The 16574-nt window shown below is 42.4% G+C and overlaps 1 protein-coding gene across 3 annotated transcripts in view; it reads right to left on the bottom strand.

Annotated features, from left to right (window-relative positions):
• Positions 1-12678: 12678 nt before the first annotated feature.
• LOC118795087 (rhomboid-related protein 1) overlaps positions 12679-16574 on the bottom strand; it is a 42351-nt gene continuing 38455 nt past the window's right edge. For all 3 annotated transcript variants that reach the window (XM_036553445.1, XM_036553447.1, XM_036553444.1), the window contains 3 exons: positions 16353-16453; positions 13760-13820; positions 12679-12972 (listed from right to left, as the gene is read on the bottom strand). In XM_036553445.1, coding sequence (XP_036409338.1) covers positions 12701-12972; positions 13760-13820; positions 16353-16453 — 434 coding nt within the window. In that variant the 3' untranslated portion in view covers positions 12679-12700. The remainder of the gene's footprint in view (positions 12973-13759; positions 13821-16352; positions 16454-16574) is intronic.

Below are 16574 nucleotides of genomic sequence, written 5' to 3'. Positions count from 1 at the left end.
TATCCTTGTCTCTTTTCTGCTCCCATTTTTTTATTGATGTGTCTGACCAGCTTAGATTGTGCAGTAATGGAGTTCAAGTGGAGGGGTTAGTTTTGTAGACACAATCACCCAGTGCTGGCACCACTCTAATGAGGTTGTGTTCTGGTCTGACAGCATTTTATGGAAATGAACAGATCCTGACGGAGCACCTGCATCTCTGATACTGTAGGAAATCTGATCTCTCTGATGTACATCACACCAAAAGTTCCCTCACGACAGGACCATGATGAATGGCTTGGCAGAGGTATGTGTCCATTAAAAAAATATTAAAAACAGTTATTGTTCCGCCGTTGGCCAGTTATCATTACTGTGGTATGCAACAGCACAGGTCTAGGGCTAGACAAAGGTCCCCTGACATCTCTTAGCTGAATGTGAAGCAGTACCATTTTTGGAAAAGCAGCAGCAGTAACTTTACAGTGGTATTAAAAATGAACTGCTGTTTATAAACTGCATTCAATTTTGTAGTACAATATCTGCAGTGCTTGGGTCATATTCTTTTGGCAAATGGACATAGTGAGGCAGAAAACTAGTTCTTATTTCGATACTACTGTGAGAACATACTGAACTAAACAGGTGGCTATGCTACCAATAAATTCAGCAACACCATTGCAAACCAAATGCAAGCACTTTATTATTTTTTATGAAACTTCTCTTGTGAGCAATGCTGTGCTGGATGTAGAAGTTAGCTTGAGAAAGTAGAAAATTTATGTATAGTGCTAGAGCCTCAGATTATCCCAGAGAGAGCCATTAAATTAAAAAAGAAACAAACTAGGTAAATGTAGATGTCTGTCAGCGCTCCGCCCCCTTAGCTGTGGTGTTTTTGTTTTTCCCTGTCCATGTGCTTTTGTTTTCCTTGTGTTCTAGCCCTGCCCCGCTCCCCACCTGGTCTCCGCCCACCTGATTGCCTCATCGCCTTCACTTGCCTGCCTGCCCACCTGCATCCCATCTCCTCGTCACCCCAGACCTATATCTTCCCCGCTTGTCTCTGTCTTGTTGGTAGTTTGCCAGTGTGTAGCACCTGTTATGTCCCCGCTGTTGTTTCTGTCTGCGTGTTTTTCCCGTTCTTGACCCTGCCTGTATCCAGACCTTGTTTTTGCCTGCCGCATTGCCACGATTGCCTGATTGCCTGCCTGCCCGGTTCCTGACCCTGCCTGCTCTGGTTCCCGACCCTGATTCTGTCCACAGACTCCCTTCTGGTTTTCAACCCTGCCTGTTTCTGATTTGTGATTTGCCTGACGATTTCAATAAAGATGCTTGAACCCCGAAGCTCCTGTGGTCCGCGCCTGAGTCCTTGCCTGAGCCCTGACAGATGTCAGAATTGTAGACTACTGGTTTATTCAAATTATTGATTTATTTATCCAATTAATTTATTATTCATTCATTTATATGGTATGTTTAGTGCATGTAATACAAAGATTCACATATGCCGGATCTCATATTTACTGAATACATCTTAAATTGAATTATTTTAATGCTTAATGCGAATTTTGAATTTCTTTTTTTGTTAATAGTTTACCAGGGATGATTTTCCATAAATTTCCATAAATATTCCATTTTGAGTTAAGCAAAACAAAGTTTTCTTTTCTGCTTGTAGACATGACCATGCAGATGCTCTTCGGAAAGGTTCACCTGGTCAAGATGGTCACCCAGTTTTGAATGTTGTTGTTTTGGTGTCAGTTTAATAGGATTGCACTGTAATAACAAAGTGTGCCCATTTGTGTGGACTTGTCAGCAGTGCCAGGAATGGCTGGGACCAGGAAAATCTGTGGCTTTGTCTAATTCAGTTCATTGTCACTTTTGTATGGGATTAATTATGATACTGCAAAGCTACCACAATTCTACATTTAACAGCTTACCCCTTTGCAGCCAACAGACTTTTTCATCTTCTTCAGGTTTCCTTCTGCTAGATGCCATTGAGAGTGAAAGCTGAATGAATTCAACAGTGTACCAAATTGGAGAAAATGTTGCTTTCAAAATTTATCTTTGTTAGTCATTGAGGGGCTGGGGGATATTTGATAACAAAATAAATTTTCAATCATGTCACCAATGTAAATTTTCCAGACCCCACAATACATGATTAGCAAATATGGCTCAAAGGAGTTAAAATGTATGCAAATGAACTGGGGCCTATTTAAAAATCAGCACCTGCACTTTGGATGTGACAAGAGATCCTCTGGCCTCTTTTGCAAAGAATCCCATTTCATCGATCACCTGGATGCCGTTCAATTTTTCCACTGTCTCATATTTACAGAAGTAACACTAAACCTGCACTTCGGTAAAGATGTTGTCAGATGAGTTTCCTATGCAAAGAAATCCAAAGCAAAATATATGCTTGTCTACTGAAGCCACAGTTGATGAATACATTAATACCTATCTCACTAATATCATCTAATTAATGAAGACTCCATTAATATATTAACCCACTCTGAAGGAAATCCTGGCAAAGACATAACATCTCACTTTCAGAAATCATCGATAAATGACTGGAATGAGAGGCCCTTTTGATGGTGAAGGACACCATGGCTGTATTTGGCCTTGCCAAGCTATGTATAAGAATAAGAAGAGAGAACCATATTAAAATGCTTTAAACTGCTGTTGCACAGTTACAAGAGCTTTTATATTATTGCAGGAGAAAATCAACCGCTGTTCACATTATTTTCAAAAATCATTCAGAGGTAGTCTACTAAGATTGGGATTGATGTAAACTGAAGGGTTGATAATATAATCAAAGTAACAAAAAAAGTGAACCTCCTCTCTTATGTGTGTACGCACGGACACAGGCACCCTCACACACAAATAGCCTCACGTGGATGGTACTTCTCCCACACTCCTATGCCTGTTGAGGCCCGGGAGTGATCCATCTGCATTATGTGACCCTCCCTCAATCATTCCCCTACTCTTTGGTCCATGACTCATGAATATCCAGTGCCTTTGACACATAGCTGTAAGTTAGTCATAGATCCGTCCTCAGTGCATGTGCCCAGCCTCCTGAAAGGTAGGTGCTCTTACTTGCCCGGCCTTTTCCTAGTCCGTTGCATTTTACTGAAGGGATGATGAATGGTCAGAAAGATCACAACACCTTGTTCCTGGAGGTTCGTGATTTTGAAATGGACACATGGAATATAAATAATTATTAGAGGGAATGATGAATAATTATTATTTTTTGTCATTTTGATTGGCCAAGGAGCTGCAAATGTAAACGTCGCTGAACTCAAAAATGCGTCGTTTGATTACAAATAGACAAGAGACATTGACAATAGACAAAGTCACAGAGTAAAAAAGAAATCCTTATTGAAATACATAGAAAAATCATAAGTGCAGGCAACATTTTCTGTGCAGGCAGACTAGATTGTTTGTGGATGCGCTTATATTGACCTTATTTACAGACAACAGAGTCTGATTGCTAAAGAATTCACATCCTGCTGGCTGTAAGTTAGAGCTCCATGCATAAAAATACAGGACATTGAAGTAACAGGAAAGAGACACTCTTTGATGAGTGTTATTGGAGGACAATCAGGATTGGTCTTGTTAAGTATAAGGACACACACTCTGCTTCTGAGTTTTTGAACTGCACACACACCATGCTTGTACATTGCAGTCATTATTTACTCTCTTCAATAAACCACATTTAATTGGAACTCAGAAATATCTCTCAAGCAGGGATTCTTACTGTCTGTGAGGTCTGTGCCTCTACATTTAATGTACTTTTTTAAGTTACATGACTATCACTAATTATGCTCAGCAACATCATCCCCAGGACGTCTATTTGTTATGCTTTGGAAACTAGGAAAATGGTAGATTTTCTCATGTAAAACGTAAAACACTTGGTATTGAAGTTGTTGAAGTTTTGCTCTGCAAGGATATGATATTGTTGCTTCCACCCTTAAGTGGTGTTTGGCTGGTAAAGGACATTGTTCCCCCAAGGATGAAGAGAACAGTCACAGCTCCTAGTATAGTACTGGGAGCAATTTTTGAATTTGTCTCTACTTTTGGTAATCTAATCATCCCCAGTTTCACTATGTAAGCCCTTTCATCTCCTCTGTTACTACAAGACATACACAGCTAATGGCTTCCCTCCATCACTCAGATGCTTGCATGTCAGAGGGAGATGGGGTTCTGTCTCTCTGTGAAGTGTTTCCTCAGTAGCAATGGGCATACATGATTTAAAGTATTTTCATGCACTCTAATCATTTGAGAAAGCCCATATATTTTTTTTTAAGTTAGCACCCAGAATATTTCTGATTATCTAAAACGCACTTCACCCTTAATTAAGTTTATTTAAACAAACAAACAAAAAACCCATAAAACAGCACCACATGTTCTGGGATGTGTTGCAGCCAAATGCAGCTGATCAAATGCAACTGATTTCATGAAGCCAAGTGTAAAAGCCAAATGCTACTTAAACAGATTGAGATATTACTGGGATGTCCTCATAAAGGGTGCACAGTAACTGGATTAGGTCAATCAACTGGTCACATTATAGAGAGGGAGATTATAGAGGAACTTGAGTGACAAGGGGTTGGTTGTGGAAATGGGGTCCTTCCCAGAATCCACTGTGGCAAGCCTGCTCTAAGAGGGACAAGGATGATGGAAAAGGATGACGGTAAACTGTGATGTGACTGAATAGTTTCTGTTCTTTATCCCAGATGTGGTTTCTGTTCCACTGAGAAATCAAAGATGAATTCCCGGTGCCATAATTCCACCGGTCCTCTCAACATCACTGAGATGACCGTTTGGAGCATCCATGACGTCTGCAAAGACAGCCAAGAGGGTCCGACGGTCTGGATCGTCTTGGAGGCTGTTTGCTTCCTCCAAGGCTTTCCCTCCTGTGTAGCGCTGGTGTGGGAGCTGCTTCAGAGATACAGAATGGGTTCCTCCACCTGCACCACTGACATCTTCATTTTAAACTTCGCCACCCTGGGAACAATGTACAGCTGCTCCCTGGTCCTGGATGTGCTGAACATGTTAATATTTAGGATGGCTATATTTAAAAATATGGTTATGTTCTTCTACAGCTTCAGTATGACAGGGGTGCCGTTGTTCATTACTGGCATATGCCTGGACTACTACCTGGCTGTTGTGTATCCTATAGTCTACATGGCCACCAAGAGCCTGCGCTCGAGAGTGATTTTCTGTGCTATCATATGGGTTTACGTAACGATCTCTGGATTGCTAATATTATTTAAGGTTATTCCATTTAACAGCCCGACCTGCCTCTTTTCATACTACATCACCCTCACAGTCTCTGGGTTCTGCAACTTCTCCATACTAAGGAGGCTCAGGATGCGCGGCCCTGGGAGCGGAGTCCTTCACCACATGAAGAAGAGGGCCTTCAAGACCGTCCTGACCATCCAGGTCATTTTGGCGGCGTGTTACCTGCCTCCTGTGTTGGTGTTCACCTTCGATGGATACGTGTGCCAGACGTCAGTAGAATACCTATGCATCATCACCCCAGCCATCATGACCTTCCCTACCATCTGCTGCTGTGTGATCCCCGTGCTCTTCCTCCTCGGTCTGGGGAAGATAACCTGCTGTCAGAAGTGAGGTGAGGGGGAGGGCATTCTGCGGTGAGCAAGGACACTGGTCCAAAGTTACATGTATGATTTGACCGAAAGCGTACATGCTTTGCCTCATGTCACAGACCGCTTTTCATTAAAATCAGAGGGAACAAGGCTTTGAGGGAGACAAAGCTGTTCCAGTGAAGCTGCCCACCCCTGCATGACAGATACAGAAAGATGATCACTGGACCTACATCCATGCAGCTACTGCTGAATATCATGGGTGACTTATACATCAATGCCTATTCACACTTATGCATACAGCAGTGGCTCTCCATACCTCTGTAAACCACAATTGGCCTCATTCATCAAAATGTTCGCAGAAATGGTCTTGTTCTTGGGAAATATTCACTTTGGTTTTATGAAACGTGTGTATTAAGCAGCTTCAGGAGTTCATAACAAGTTGATCATTTGAATCAGCCGTGTTGGAGCAGGGAGAGATCTAAAACATGCAGGGCAGGGGGCCCTCCAGGAGAGGGTTGAGAAACACTGGGGTAGACGCTTGTGCACATTATCTCTAATTGGCATTAGTAAATGTTAATCTAACTTTATTTCTTTTGGAGGGAGTTTTAGTCTCAGACAATAATGTTGTGAAGGTTTTCTTTTGTATCTTAGATTATTTCCCTGACCTGAAGTATACATTGTTTGGTGACATTTCCAGAAGCTATCGAAAGGCTTTCCCCTCATACAAGTTGTAATCTGTTTCCTCTTGTTATGATATCCTTTAATATAATTAAACTAAATAAAGCCCATTAAAGATAACATAAACAGGCTAATACTTTTTTATATCATTGTAAGGGTGTTTAGCCCTGGGTGAGAATTTGAGATGTGAAGAATGAATGAAATTGGCTTTAGTGATGTAGAAAAGCTGATTAATGTTGACTAAATGTTTTCTTTCTGAATGAAGATAATTTAAATTGTTATTTATTATTCATTCCCTCCCCTTTTCATCCTGACTTTGGAATCACCAATGGTTTAATCTCTCCATGCCCATCATCCTCTACACTTACTCTACTGAAACCCAGTCACCCATCCCATAATCACCTATCACAACTGCACACACTTAACACCATTTTTCAACTTACAGGTCCCATGGTGTACCACAGGAGAAAGAACACTGATTGGAAGACTGGCACACCTCTCGTTGACATCATCTTATCAATGCATAGGTTCCTGATGAGTCCCTAGAGGGTACTAACAGGGGATGCGATAACAGAAATTTGGCTGATACAACCCTTTGATGGAATGAAGCCAATTATGCTCCATTGCTGTGTATTCCTGCTGACTGTCTACTAAGGACACAGCACACACTTGACCTTAGGATGCCCTGGGCTGCAGGGCTCAGCCTGCTCTTGGAATCAGTGCCTTTACCCGTTAAAGGGTCATTTAAATTAATTTGATAGTTATATAATTTCTCAGGCTAAATATAGATAACCAACATGCATTTTTGAAGAAGACAAAGTGCAAAGTCAATACACCTAACTAATAATGGGTTACTACAACCCAGCAGGTTTACATGTTATGTACAAATACTGTAAAAAAAAAAAAAAAAAAAAAAAAAAAAATATATATATATATATATATATATATATATATATATATATATATATATATATATATATATATATATATGACATAGGTTTAAACCTAAACTGATAAATTGTTGTCCATCTAATCGGTGAATGAACTAATAGGCTGTCACTGAAACTCCAAACTGAAAGCTAGCTTGCCACAGATATAATGCCTCTTGATCTCAACTTGAAATGGAATAATCATTTTAACTTCAGTGTCATAAAAATATTAAAGGCCCTTTATTCTTTCCTAGATTTTGTTTGTTATGTATACTGCACAAGAATACATGTCAGGTCACTATCTGTTTACTTGAGAAATTAGGTAAACAGTCCACAGTCTTTCATGTTTTCAGCTGGCTGACCCATTTGAAAGTACTGGTCCATATTTAATATTTACCATGTTTAAAATTGCCAAAAGAACCTAAAAGTTTCACATTGTGCCCCAAAGAAATGTGTGCTGGGAATGCAGTAAGAAAACTGGTGCACACAAAGCACCTCTTCAAAAATCCAGTCCATGACCTTTTGTGTTTAGGGATGAAGCTAAGGAAGAAAATTAAGCTGATGTTATTCCTTTGAGATTTTTCTCAAATCACCAGGTTTTTCTTTTTATTTGTGTTGTTACTAAATAAAATCAAATACACTGAGCTGTACAAAATAAAACAAAAATGGCATACATTATAAAACAGATCAATTTGTAACATTTAACTTTATGAGTACAATACAACATGAAATCAATTAAGAGTTGATATAAACTATTTATGATTACATATATACAGTCAATCCTCCAAAGGATAACGGGAGGACCAGCCTCTCAGCTGGATTTGGGAACTGGAAACCCCTCCCTTTCTTTTCTGTACTTTGTACCATAGTTGGAATACACTTGAAAACAGCTAGCAGGAACATGTCAAAATGTTTTCCACCATTTTCCTTCAAAACAAAACAAAAACACTCAAAGTCTCAGGACACCCTTCCTCTCTGATGGAGGAGGATTAGGTGAGGCAACGCTGACATTTCATGCCCTTTCTGGCGGACTTTGCTGAGACTCCCGTGACATTTCGCTGAAGCGTCTCAGAAGAGCAAAGACTGACAAGAGTTCAGCATGATGTGATGAATATGACGATATGATGATATGAAGACTTAAACATGGTGGTTAGCGTCAGAGACTAATGACACGTTTCTTCTGCCACGTTACAGTAGGCAGGCTTTTTAGATATCCACCTTAGATATCCACATAATCATCACACAAAGGGAAAAACAAAAGCTGAGAAGGAGTAATAAATTCAAATAAATGTGTCTTCACCCCCAATGGACCTTTTCTTAGGTGTATGTGAGGTTTTGAGCACAAAGACTATTAAATGATATTTTTCAGACAAGCCTGGTGAGCCTGGGAAAGCAAAAGACTTGTGAAAAAATATCAAGCCTTGGGGAAAAATATCAAGTTATAGAAATGGATAAAACGTAAAAAGTATAAGCTATGTCAGTTGCTCTGGATAAAAATGTTTGCTTGGCAAATGTAACATAACCTGTGATTAGGATCTATCACAAGAAAATTAAATGGTACAAAAGCTGCATGGTAAGTGAATCTAATCCCTGATGTGTTTTCTTTTTCCCAGGATAGTCTGCTTTGTAAATTGTGGCTGGGTGTCAACAGTAGGTGGGATGGGTGTGTGTGTGTGCATGGATGGGGCGGTTCACATCTCGACAGGTTTCCATTGTTGAACAGGACAGTTGATTGGACAATCAGCTGCACTGTTACCTTAGAGAGGTAGGGAGCGGAGTCAGTGTTCCTCCAGCCCAGGGGGATACGACTGTGACAGCAGAACTGTGGGGAGGCGCTGTGAGTTCACCTTCAGTCTCTGAGTCACAGCATCAACCCTGCTGCTGCTGCTGCTGCTGTGTACATCACGGATGGCAGTTCCACTGACTCAACTCGCACGTCTGCACTAGCACCGGCATCTTGACAAAGGCAGTAATTATGTCAACGTGAAGCAGTCCTTCTTCAATTTACTCCCACTGGGAAGCAATTATATTAACAGCATTGCCAACAATTCCAGATATCACCCCTGCTCTCCCACCCCTCACCTCCACAATAAGCATACATGTGTTTTGACACTAAATTCATTGTAGTACAGTTAAAACAGCAGGACAACTTCATGGTTGCAATAATTTTAAGAAGAAGAAGAAAAAAAAAACATTATCCCTCTTCCGTTGTTCTTTCCACTGCTAAAATGCATTACTCAGCTACTTAAAAAAATCAATTGAGACCAACAGCAACATTTAGCGAAGACAGGCCAACCTGTTTATATATATGTGCTGCACTTTGTCACTGCTGTAGGCTCCTTTACTGGCTCAGATTAATCAAAGCTTCAACAAGCCCTTCTGCAGGGTTCCTTAACTACAAAGATTTTCCAATCCATGTGAGAAGAGCCATTAGAGCAGTGCCTGGCCCTCGGCCCAGTACTGGGTAATCAGGCATTCTACTCCACTGCACGGACAGGAGGACATAAACATCATTTACCATCTTTACTTCACTCCTAATACCCAGAGCAATGGGACTGTGCCCGCCACACTGCTCCCCCTCCAGCTGCACGGGAAAGGCTTACTCCGCCCCAAAAAAAGCTGCCAAAAAACCCAAATGAGATCGCCAACGACTAATGTGCTTTAAAACGAAGGGAAACAATGTATTCCTTTTTTGGTATTCTCGTGCTTTTATGAGTTTACAAATGCCCTATGAACTTGAATTCTGACAGAACGTCTGATTGTGAAAAGCCACTGTTTGGTGTTTCCTTACAAGGAAAACTGTTCTTTACTTCTCTCACACAACCCACGCCATTGACATGCCCATCCCTAAACTTTAACTCACATAATTACTAATATTCAAAGACAGATTTGAACACCTATTTCCTCAATATTCTCATGTGATGAAGACAAAATTCTACCCTTCCTTCTGGCATTTAAGATGTCTCTGTTATTATTATAACACAGATTAAGGTGATAGATGGTAGAAGGTAGGCATAGTCATGAATTTGCTTTTACACTTTGTGAATAACAGTATAGACATTTTGGCACTGTATATCCAATCAGAGCTTTTGTTGTCAAAGGGAATTTTGCCGTTTCACTAATACCACGTACCTATTATTACAAACTAACATCCAGTGTCTAAGTTTGGATAACATCTTCACAGTTCTTAAACAGTATACGTGTGGAGACACTCCAAACTGAAAAAGATCTGCATTGTGCACTCCACTCTCTGCATTTCCTAGAACTGGGGCTAGCTCACATCACACGCATATACATCTATACCTGTGTTTCCCAACCCTGCTCCTGGAGGCACACTGTCCTGCATATCTTCTATGTATCCTTCCTGCTTGACTAAATCAGGTGTGCTCAGCTAATCAAAAGTGCCACTGATGAGTTCAGTCAGGTAGGTAGAGCAGGGATAGATAGAAGATATGCAGGACGGTGTGCCTTCAGGAGCAGGGTTGGGAAACGCTGATCTATACAACTGTCCCCGTGCTGTTCATTGCATCCTTCACCATGTGCAGAGGTGCAGATCTCTGTGTTGTGGCGGCGATGTCCGGCAGATGCTCCCACAGACTCTCCTACCGAAGCTTTATGTGGGGAGTAGTGTGGCATGTTCTCCAGTGCCACGCTGTCAGCGTAGAGCCACGGTGTTGATACCACTGAGAGCCAGCTTCACGCGTCATTCACATGGTTCCAAAATCACGGCCTTCTTTAAACGCTGTCCTGCACAAATACATACATGTCCCTCAGGACTGTGCTCATATACCAGAAGAGCCTACTCTATCCTTTTACAAAGTGGTACAGTATATATATCTGCTGAACAATCCACCAAATCCGTAGCACATTTCTGTCACCCTGTCTAGCTTGTGTGATTATTAAGGGAAATCTAGAGGGCCAAGTTATCATCAACTCCAAAGTTTACCATGACTCTACCAGTGGGCAACTAATGCTAGTATCTGGCATAGGTCAAATCCTTAACTTCAAGTTACAGTTTACAAGCTATCCAGACCTAAAAAAAGGCTACTGATTCCCTGCATGGAGACCAGATGCCACAACAGCCATGAATCCTCACACACATCAGTCTTCAGTAATGAAATCATGCCTAGTGAAATGACTTGAAGGAACAGAAACAGCAGTTTAAAAAAATAACCAAATAGATGAATGAACAAGGTAATCCAGGATTTAGAACATTTTGGCCACATCGTCCTGCCCCTGAACTACTATACCCTCTTTCTACAGATGAATTTATTTCTATTTTTCTGTTTATTCTTGTGGCTTCTGTGTTTTTATGCCATGTTTTTCCACATGCTGTTCAGTTCTTTAGATTCTATGATTCTACCATGTCATACACAAGTGAGAAATAAGGATCGAAGGACAATCAAATGGCCATGCAAGCATTTGTCGTTTTTCCTTTCTATTTACAAGGGTTTTAATTTCATTTCATATTTTCAGAAAATCAGACAATAACAACAAGACCAAACTCAGCCCCTGTGATAAATTAATAATGCACCATTTTAAACATTATTTTTCCCCCAACCAAATAATGATTAAATCAGCATGAATAAATTATGAACTTGTAGCGTACAGTATATACCCACAAACAAATGAGGACAAAAAAAAGGAGATAATTAACACTCCTTCAAGTACATTCCTTTACAAAAGCATACACCCCCCTTGGAGTCAGACACTGAGGTAAGAATTTAAAGCCCAGACATCTGCGTGGGCATGAAAATGAGGGAACGAGGCTCAGCTGGTCCATACCCACAGAGGACTTCTCTGGCTCCACTGGGCAGAAAAAGGCAAATACCTTCCTCCCTCTGACATAAGCAAGAAGGCAGCGGGTGATACTCTGACAGCGGGGCCTAAGGAAACACCACACAGAGGAGCCCAGCCCCGCAGAGAGAGGGGCTTGGCAATGGCTGGCTTATCTGAGCTTGAGCAGGCTGGGTTTTAAACATGGGGGCAATGTCAGCACAGGTACTGGCCTGCTAGAGTCTGCTGGAATGATGGATGATGGTCAGCACATAAAGCAGAGGACAGGGAAATGGCGAACCTCTGACACTTAACCTTTAGAGGTGAACCAATGGGGCCACACTGGATCTCCATCATTCTCTTTTGTCTCAGTCCCACTCAGGTAAGATTCCAACATATGTATCTATTCCCCTGACGACTAGCACAGTGCAAATTGTGATTAAATGCTGTTAAGTCCAAAACCAACCATGTCTTGGAATCTAAAGTATTGGATACTGAAGGGCATCATAATTCATATGAAAAAAAAAAAACATTTTGAGGGCAATTCCCATTTTGGACTGAAAAAAACTTTTAAAAATGACAATATTTGTCAGTATCCTCTTTGTTAAAATGCAGAGAGGTTGTGTTCCTGTAGTTTAGACCATTGAGTGAAACTCAGCATGAAAGGGCTGCTTTCCACAGTGAAAGGGATGTCAGATTAAACATGGGGTTTAGAGTGAACATTAGGGGGGGTGGGGGGATAACGGGTGCGCGTCCTCAGGGAGGAGGGGGGATCTGCACGCCCAGCAGCTCGTAGGCGAAGATGTTCCAGAAGATGGCGAAGAGGAGGAAGGTGACGAAGGCGAAGATGATGACCCACCAGGAGCACTGGCCCTGCAGGCTCTCCTCGTAGCTGCGCAGGATCAGCAGGCCCATGCTGATGCCCACCACAGCCCCGGAAAGGTGAGCCATGAAGCTGGGCTGGGGGCCGGAGGAGGGCAGTGGCGGGGAAAAGCGCAGCCATACGGCGCGGCCCACTTCCGAACTCACTGCAGGGGGGGGACAGAAAACAGCCGCATGGGTGTCACTGGCGGGGGCAGGGCCTGTAACCTGTAACAGGCCCTGTAACAGTGGTAAGGTAACAGGCCCTGTAACAGTGGTAAGGAGCAGGGCCTGTAACCGAAAGGTTGCTGATTCGATTCCCCACTGGGGCACTGCTGTTGTACCCTTGGACAAGGTACCTAACCCAGAATTGCCTCAGTAAATAACCAACTGTATAAATGGATAAAACTGTAACATGTGTAAATTGCTCTGGATAAAAGTGTCTGCTAAATGACAATAATGTAACTTAATGAACAGTGTGGGATGTACATAGGGTCCATGAAAACCCATTTCTAGCTCATCAAAGTGTCACAAGGGCCTGTCAGAGTACTTTTTGTATAATAATTCACTGATCCCACAAATATCCCATGATTAGAAAAACGAACAACTTCCTTTAGAAAATGCGTTAAATAGGGCTGGTGTTGACAGCATTTTCCCTTGTGGATTCCTTTAAGCATGACCTATAGTCTCCAGCATAACTTGCCCCATTGATTTTAACTACCACCAAACTCATGATGTTGTATAACAGCAAAGCCCTTTTAACAATGAATTTGTCCCTCAGTATCCGAGTGGGAAGACTGAGTGCTCTTCCTAAAGTTAAGAACACGGTGCACTACAGGTAGGTATTGAGGGTAGATGGTGTTTGCCACCAACAGTACAAATTTCCAGTATTTTCTGATATCAAGAATATTATATCCTTCATATCTTCAGAAACACTGGGAATGGGATACTTACTGCACACGAGTGCCAGGATCATTCGGAGCAGCTTGTATGGACACCGCATCCCAGCCCAGTTCTGTAAGACAGAAAGACAGTCCTTCTCAGGACAATCCAATAGTCTATGTACTGTACAGAGGGCTGGCATCTAGTCTTACAGTGAAACTGCCACATTTCGAGGCAAAAGAGTGTTGCTATCACAGCTTATGCCATGCACACTGACTACTCCCAACACATTGACCTGCTTAAGCAATACTTGTTTCTTTTAACACCATCCTTATAATTATTATTAATAGGATCTAATGTCGTATGAGAAAAAGTGATATGTCACATTACTAGCTGGCAGGCATATGCAGGGGTATGGTGAGGTGGGGCTAAGGGGTTGTGACCCCCTGCCCTTTTGGTCATAAAGTCAAAAGTCCTAAAATCCTAAAGTAGCCTTTCCAGCCATATCAGCCATTACTAAGCTATGTTCTTTTTTTAAATTTGAGCCCCTTCCCTGTAAAAAGACTGTGCATGGCCTTGCTGGTGACTTCTATTACTCTATAGCTGTGAGCCTTGCAATTGCTTCAGCACTGCTTACAGGCTGTTGGGTAATCCTTCTGTGCAGGACAATGATGTAACTGAGTGGTACAATGCCAGAGGGCTCTTTCGCTCTGGAGAAAACCAGAGTCACGAGCACTGGCAGAGTCCTTCTCCGCCACCTGTGGAGCGCACAGAGACAGCTCAGCAACTCTGTGCGCTCCACAGAGTGGGACCTGCTGAAGAACAGCCCAAAGACAACAGGAGAGGGAATGACACACGCTGTCATGGCCTACTCCCCCCCAACCCCCGACCCCGCCCACCCCACTCACGCACTCACGTCTGCCTCTAACAGGTGATGAGATGGTTCGATGGTGCACGAAAGCCGGCAAATCACGGCATCGTTCAACAGAAAACGAAGTGCAATGTCCCTGCCGCGGAAAGTGTACGGTCTAAAAATAACGCTTACGCCCTCCCTGCATGTGCAACCACTTTAAGTCACAGGAATTGTGACATGAGCGTCACGCGCCACTAAAGGTTTTAGATGAAAAAGGAATGTCCTGTTTTCTTTCTCCATGTGTAGGAAGAGGAAGAGGCACAGAATGTGTAATGATACCTACAAATAATTGAGGAGGTTGTGGTCTGGTGGTCTGGTGAAGAGTGAGAGAGAGGCGTTGGTCATGGCGGTGCAATAAGGGGTGGAGGGACAGAAACAGAAACAGAAACATCAAACGAGATAAATGCAATAAAAAAAAAGAAACGCAATAAAAAATGCAATAAATGTGGCTATGCTTTTTTTCTGTCTGTACCACTGCAAAACCACACCCTCTTATTTCAGCAGAAAGTGCTTTTTAGGTATAATCTCTGTACCAAAGTACGCTGTAAAAATCATGGAGGTCATAAATACATATTTGCTGTACCACTGTCTGAAAAGGGCAGGTTAAAATGCTGTATATGGCTGTGCAAGCAATTAAAATCCTAATACTTCCATGTTTTCCAACTTATACCACTGAACTCCCATCTGGGTGTAAGATGTATGTGCAGACTCCAGAACTGTGGCACTAAGGCCTTTGTTTTCCAACCCATGGTTTCCAGTAAAGCCAGGGTCCAGGAGACATATCTATAGGGGAATGAGCTGATTACTGCTCACAGTTTTTACACTCTGAGAGCCAATTGTGTCATATTTGGCGTTTTTATTTATTTTATTTATTGACACTGTCATTTACTTACCCAGGTAGTCCCACTGAGATTAGAAAATGTATTTTTCGAGAGACACCTGGCACTCTATTTCTATGGATAAGCCACACATACTGGGTCTCGTGCGCACACTCTTGGCATCCGACGGACACACACATGACAGACACAAACAAAGACACACAAAGGCATATAGGAAATGGATAAACCCTCTGGTAACAACCTTTGGGCTTTTTTTTGGGCTGCACCCTGCCAGGTGATCTGTTCCAGCACCCCCTCGGCTTTTAAATCTCACAGGGAACTTTCAGAGACTTCGCAACTAAAAGCCCTTTTCACTCATTTTCACAAGACGTTTTCCTGACATATTTAGCAAAAAGCCAACTTTAGCAACAGCTGTTTGTATACTGATGAGACTTGAAAAGCTGAAAAAGGCCTTGCGCATTACTACTGCCATAGCATATTGCAGTGAGTGAAACAAAGCGCCTTAGCTGAATGTGGCACCGAGCATTATTCAGATATATAGCGTTCATACCTCCTCACTAGCATCGCATTATGCCTAATACAAGCCTGAGCCAACTGCAAATGACGCCATTACCATTGCAATGAGAGCAATCAATCAGGGGCCTCGCACAGTCTTAACGTCAGCGGTGAATGTTGTTCTCTTTAGTTACTAAGCAAAGATCATCATAACACTTTTTTTTCCCTTTCCCTGATGCAGGAATTAGCAAATGCAATCAGACAGGTCCATTCGGATGAGGAGCAGCAGCAGCAGCAGCAGCCTGGCACAGGATGAGCGGCTCGCTGTGGGAGCTCTCCCCTGGAAAGGCCTGACATTTCCCCCTCCATTAATACTGATAACTGCGATAACAATAGCAGCCATAATGGCGGCCGTTACCATGACGACGTTGGCCAGATGCGCGGAGCACAGAGCGTAGACTCCGCCGGAGCCTCCCACCACCGGAGCTCTCATGTCTGTGATAGACACCGTCAGTGAGCCTGTGTGGGGAGGGAAAGAGAGAGACCGTCAGTGAGCCTGTGTGGGGAGGGATAGAGAGAGAGAGAGAGAGAGAGAGAGAGAGAGAGAGAGAGAGAGGGAGAGGGGGAGAGAGGGGGAGAG

The sequence above is a fragment of the Megalops cyprinoides genome, chromosome 19 (assembly GCF_013368585.1).
Source record: "Megalops cyprinoides isolate fMegCyp1 chromosome 19, fMegCyp1.pri, whole genome shotgun sequence".
Taxonomy (NCBI): domain Eukaryota; kingdom Metazoa; phylum Chordata; class Actinopteri; order Elopiformes; family Megalopidae; genus Megalops; species Megalops cyprinoides.
This window is presented reverse-complemented; position numbering and strand designations above follow the sequence as displayed.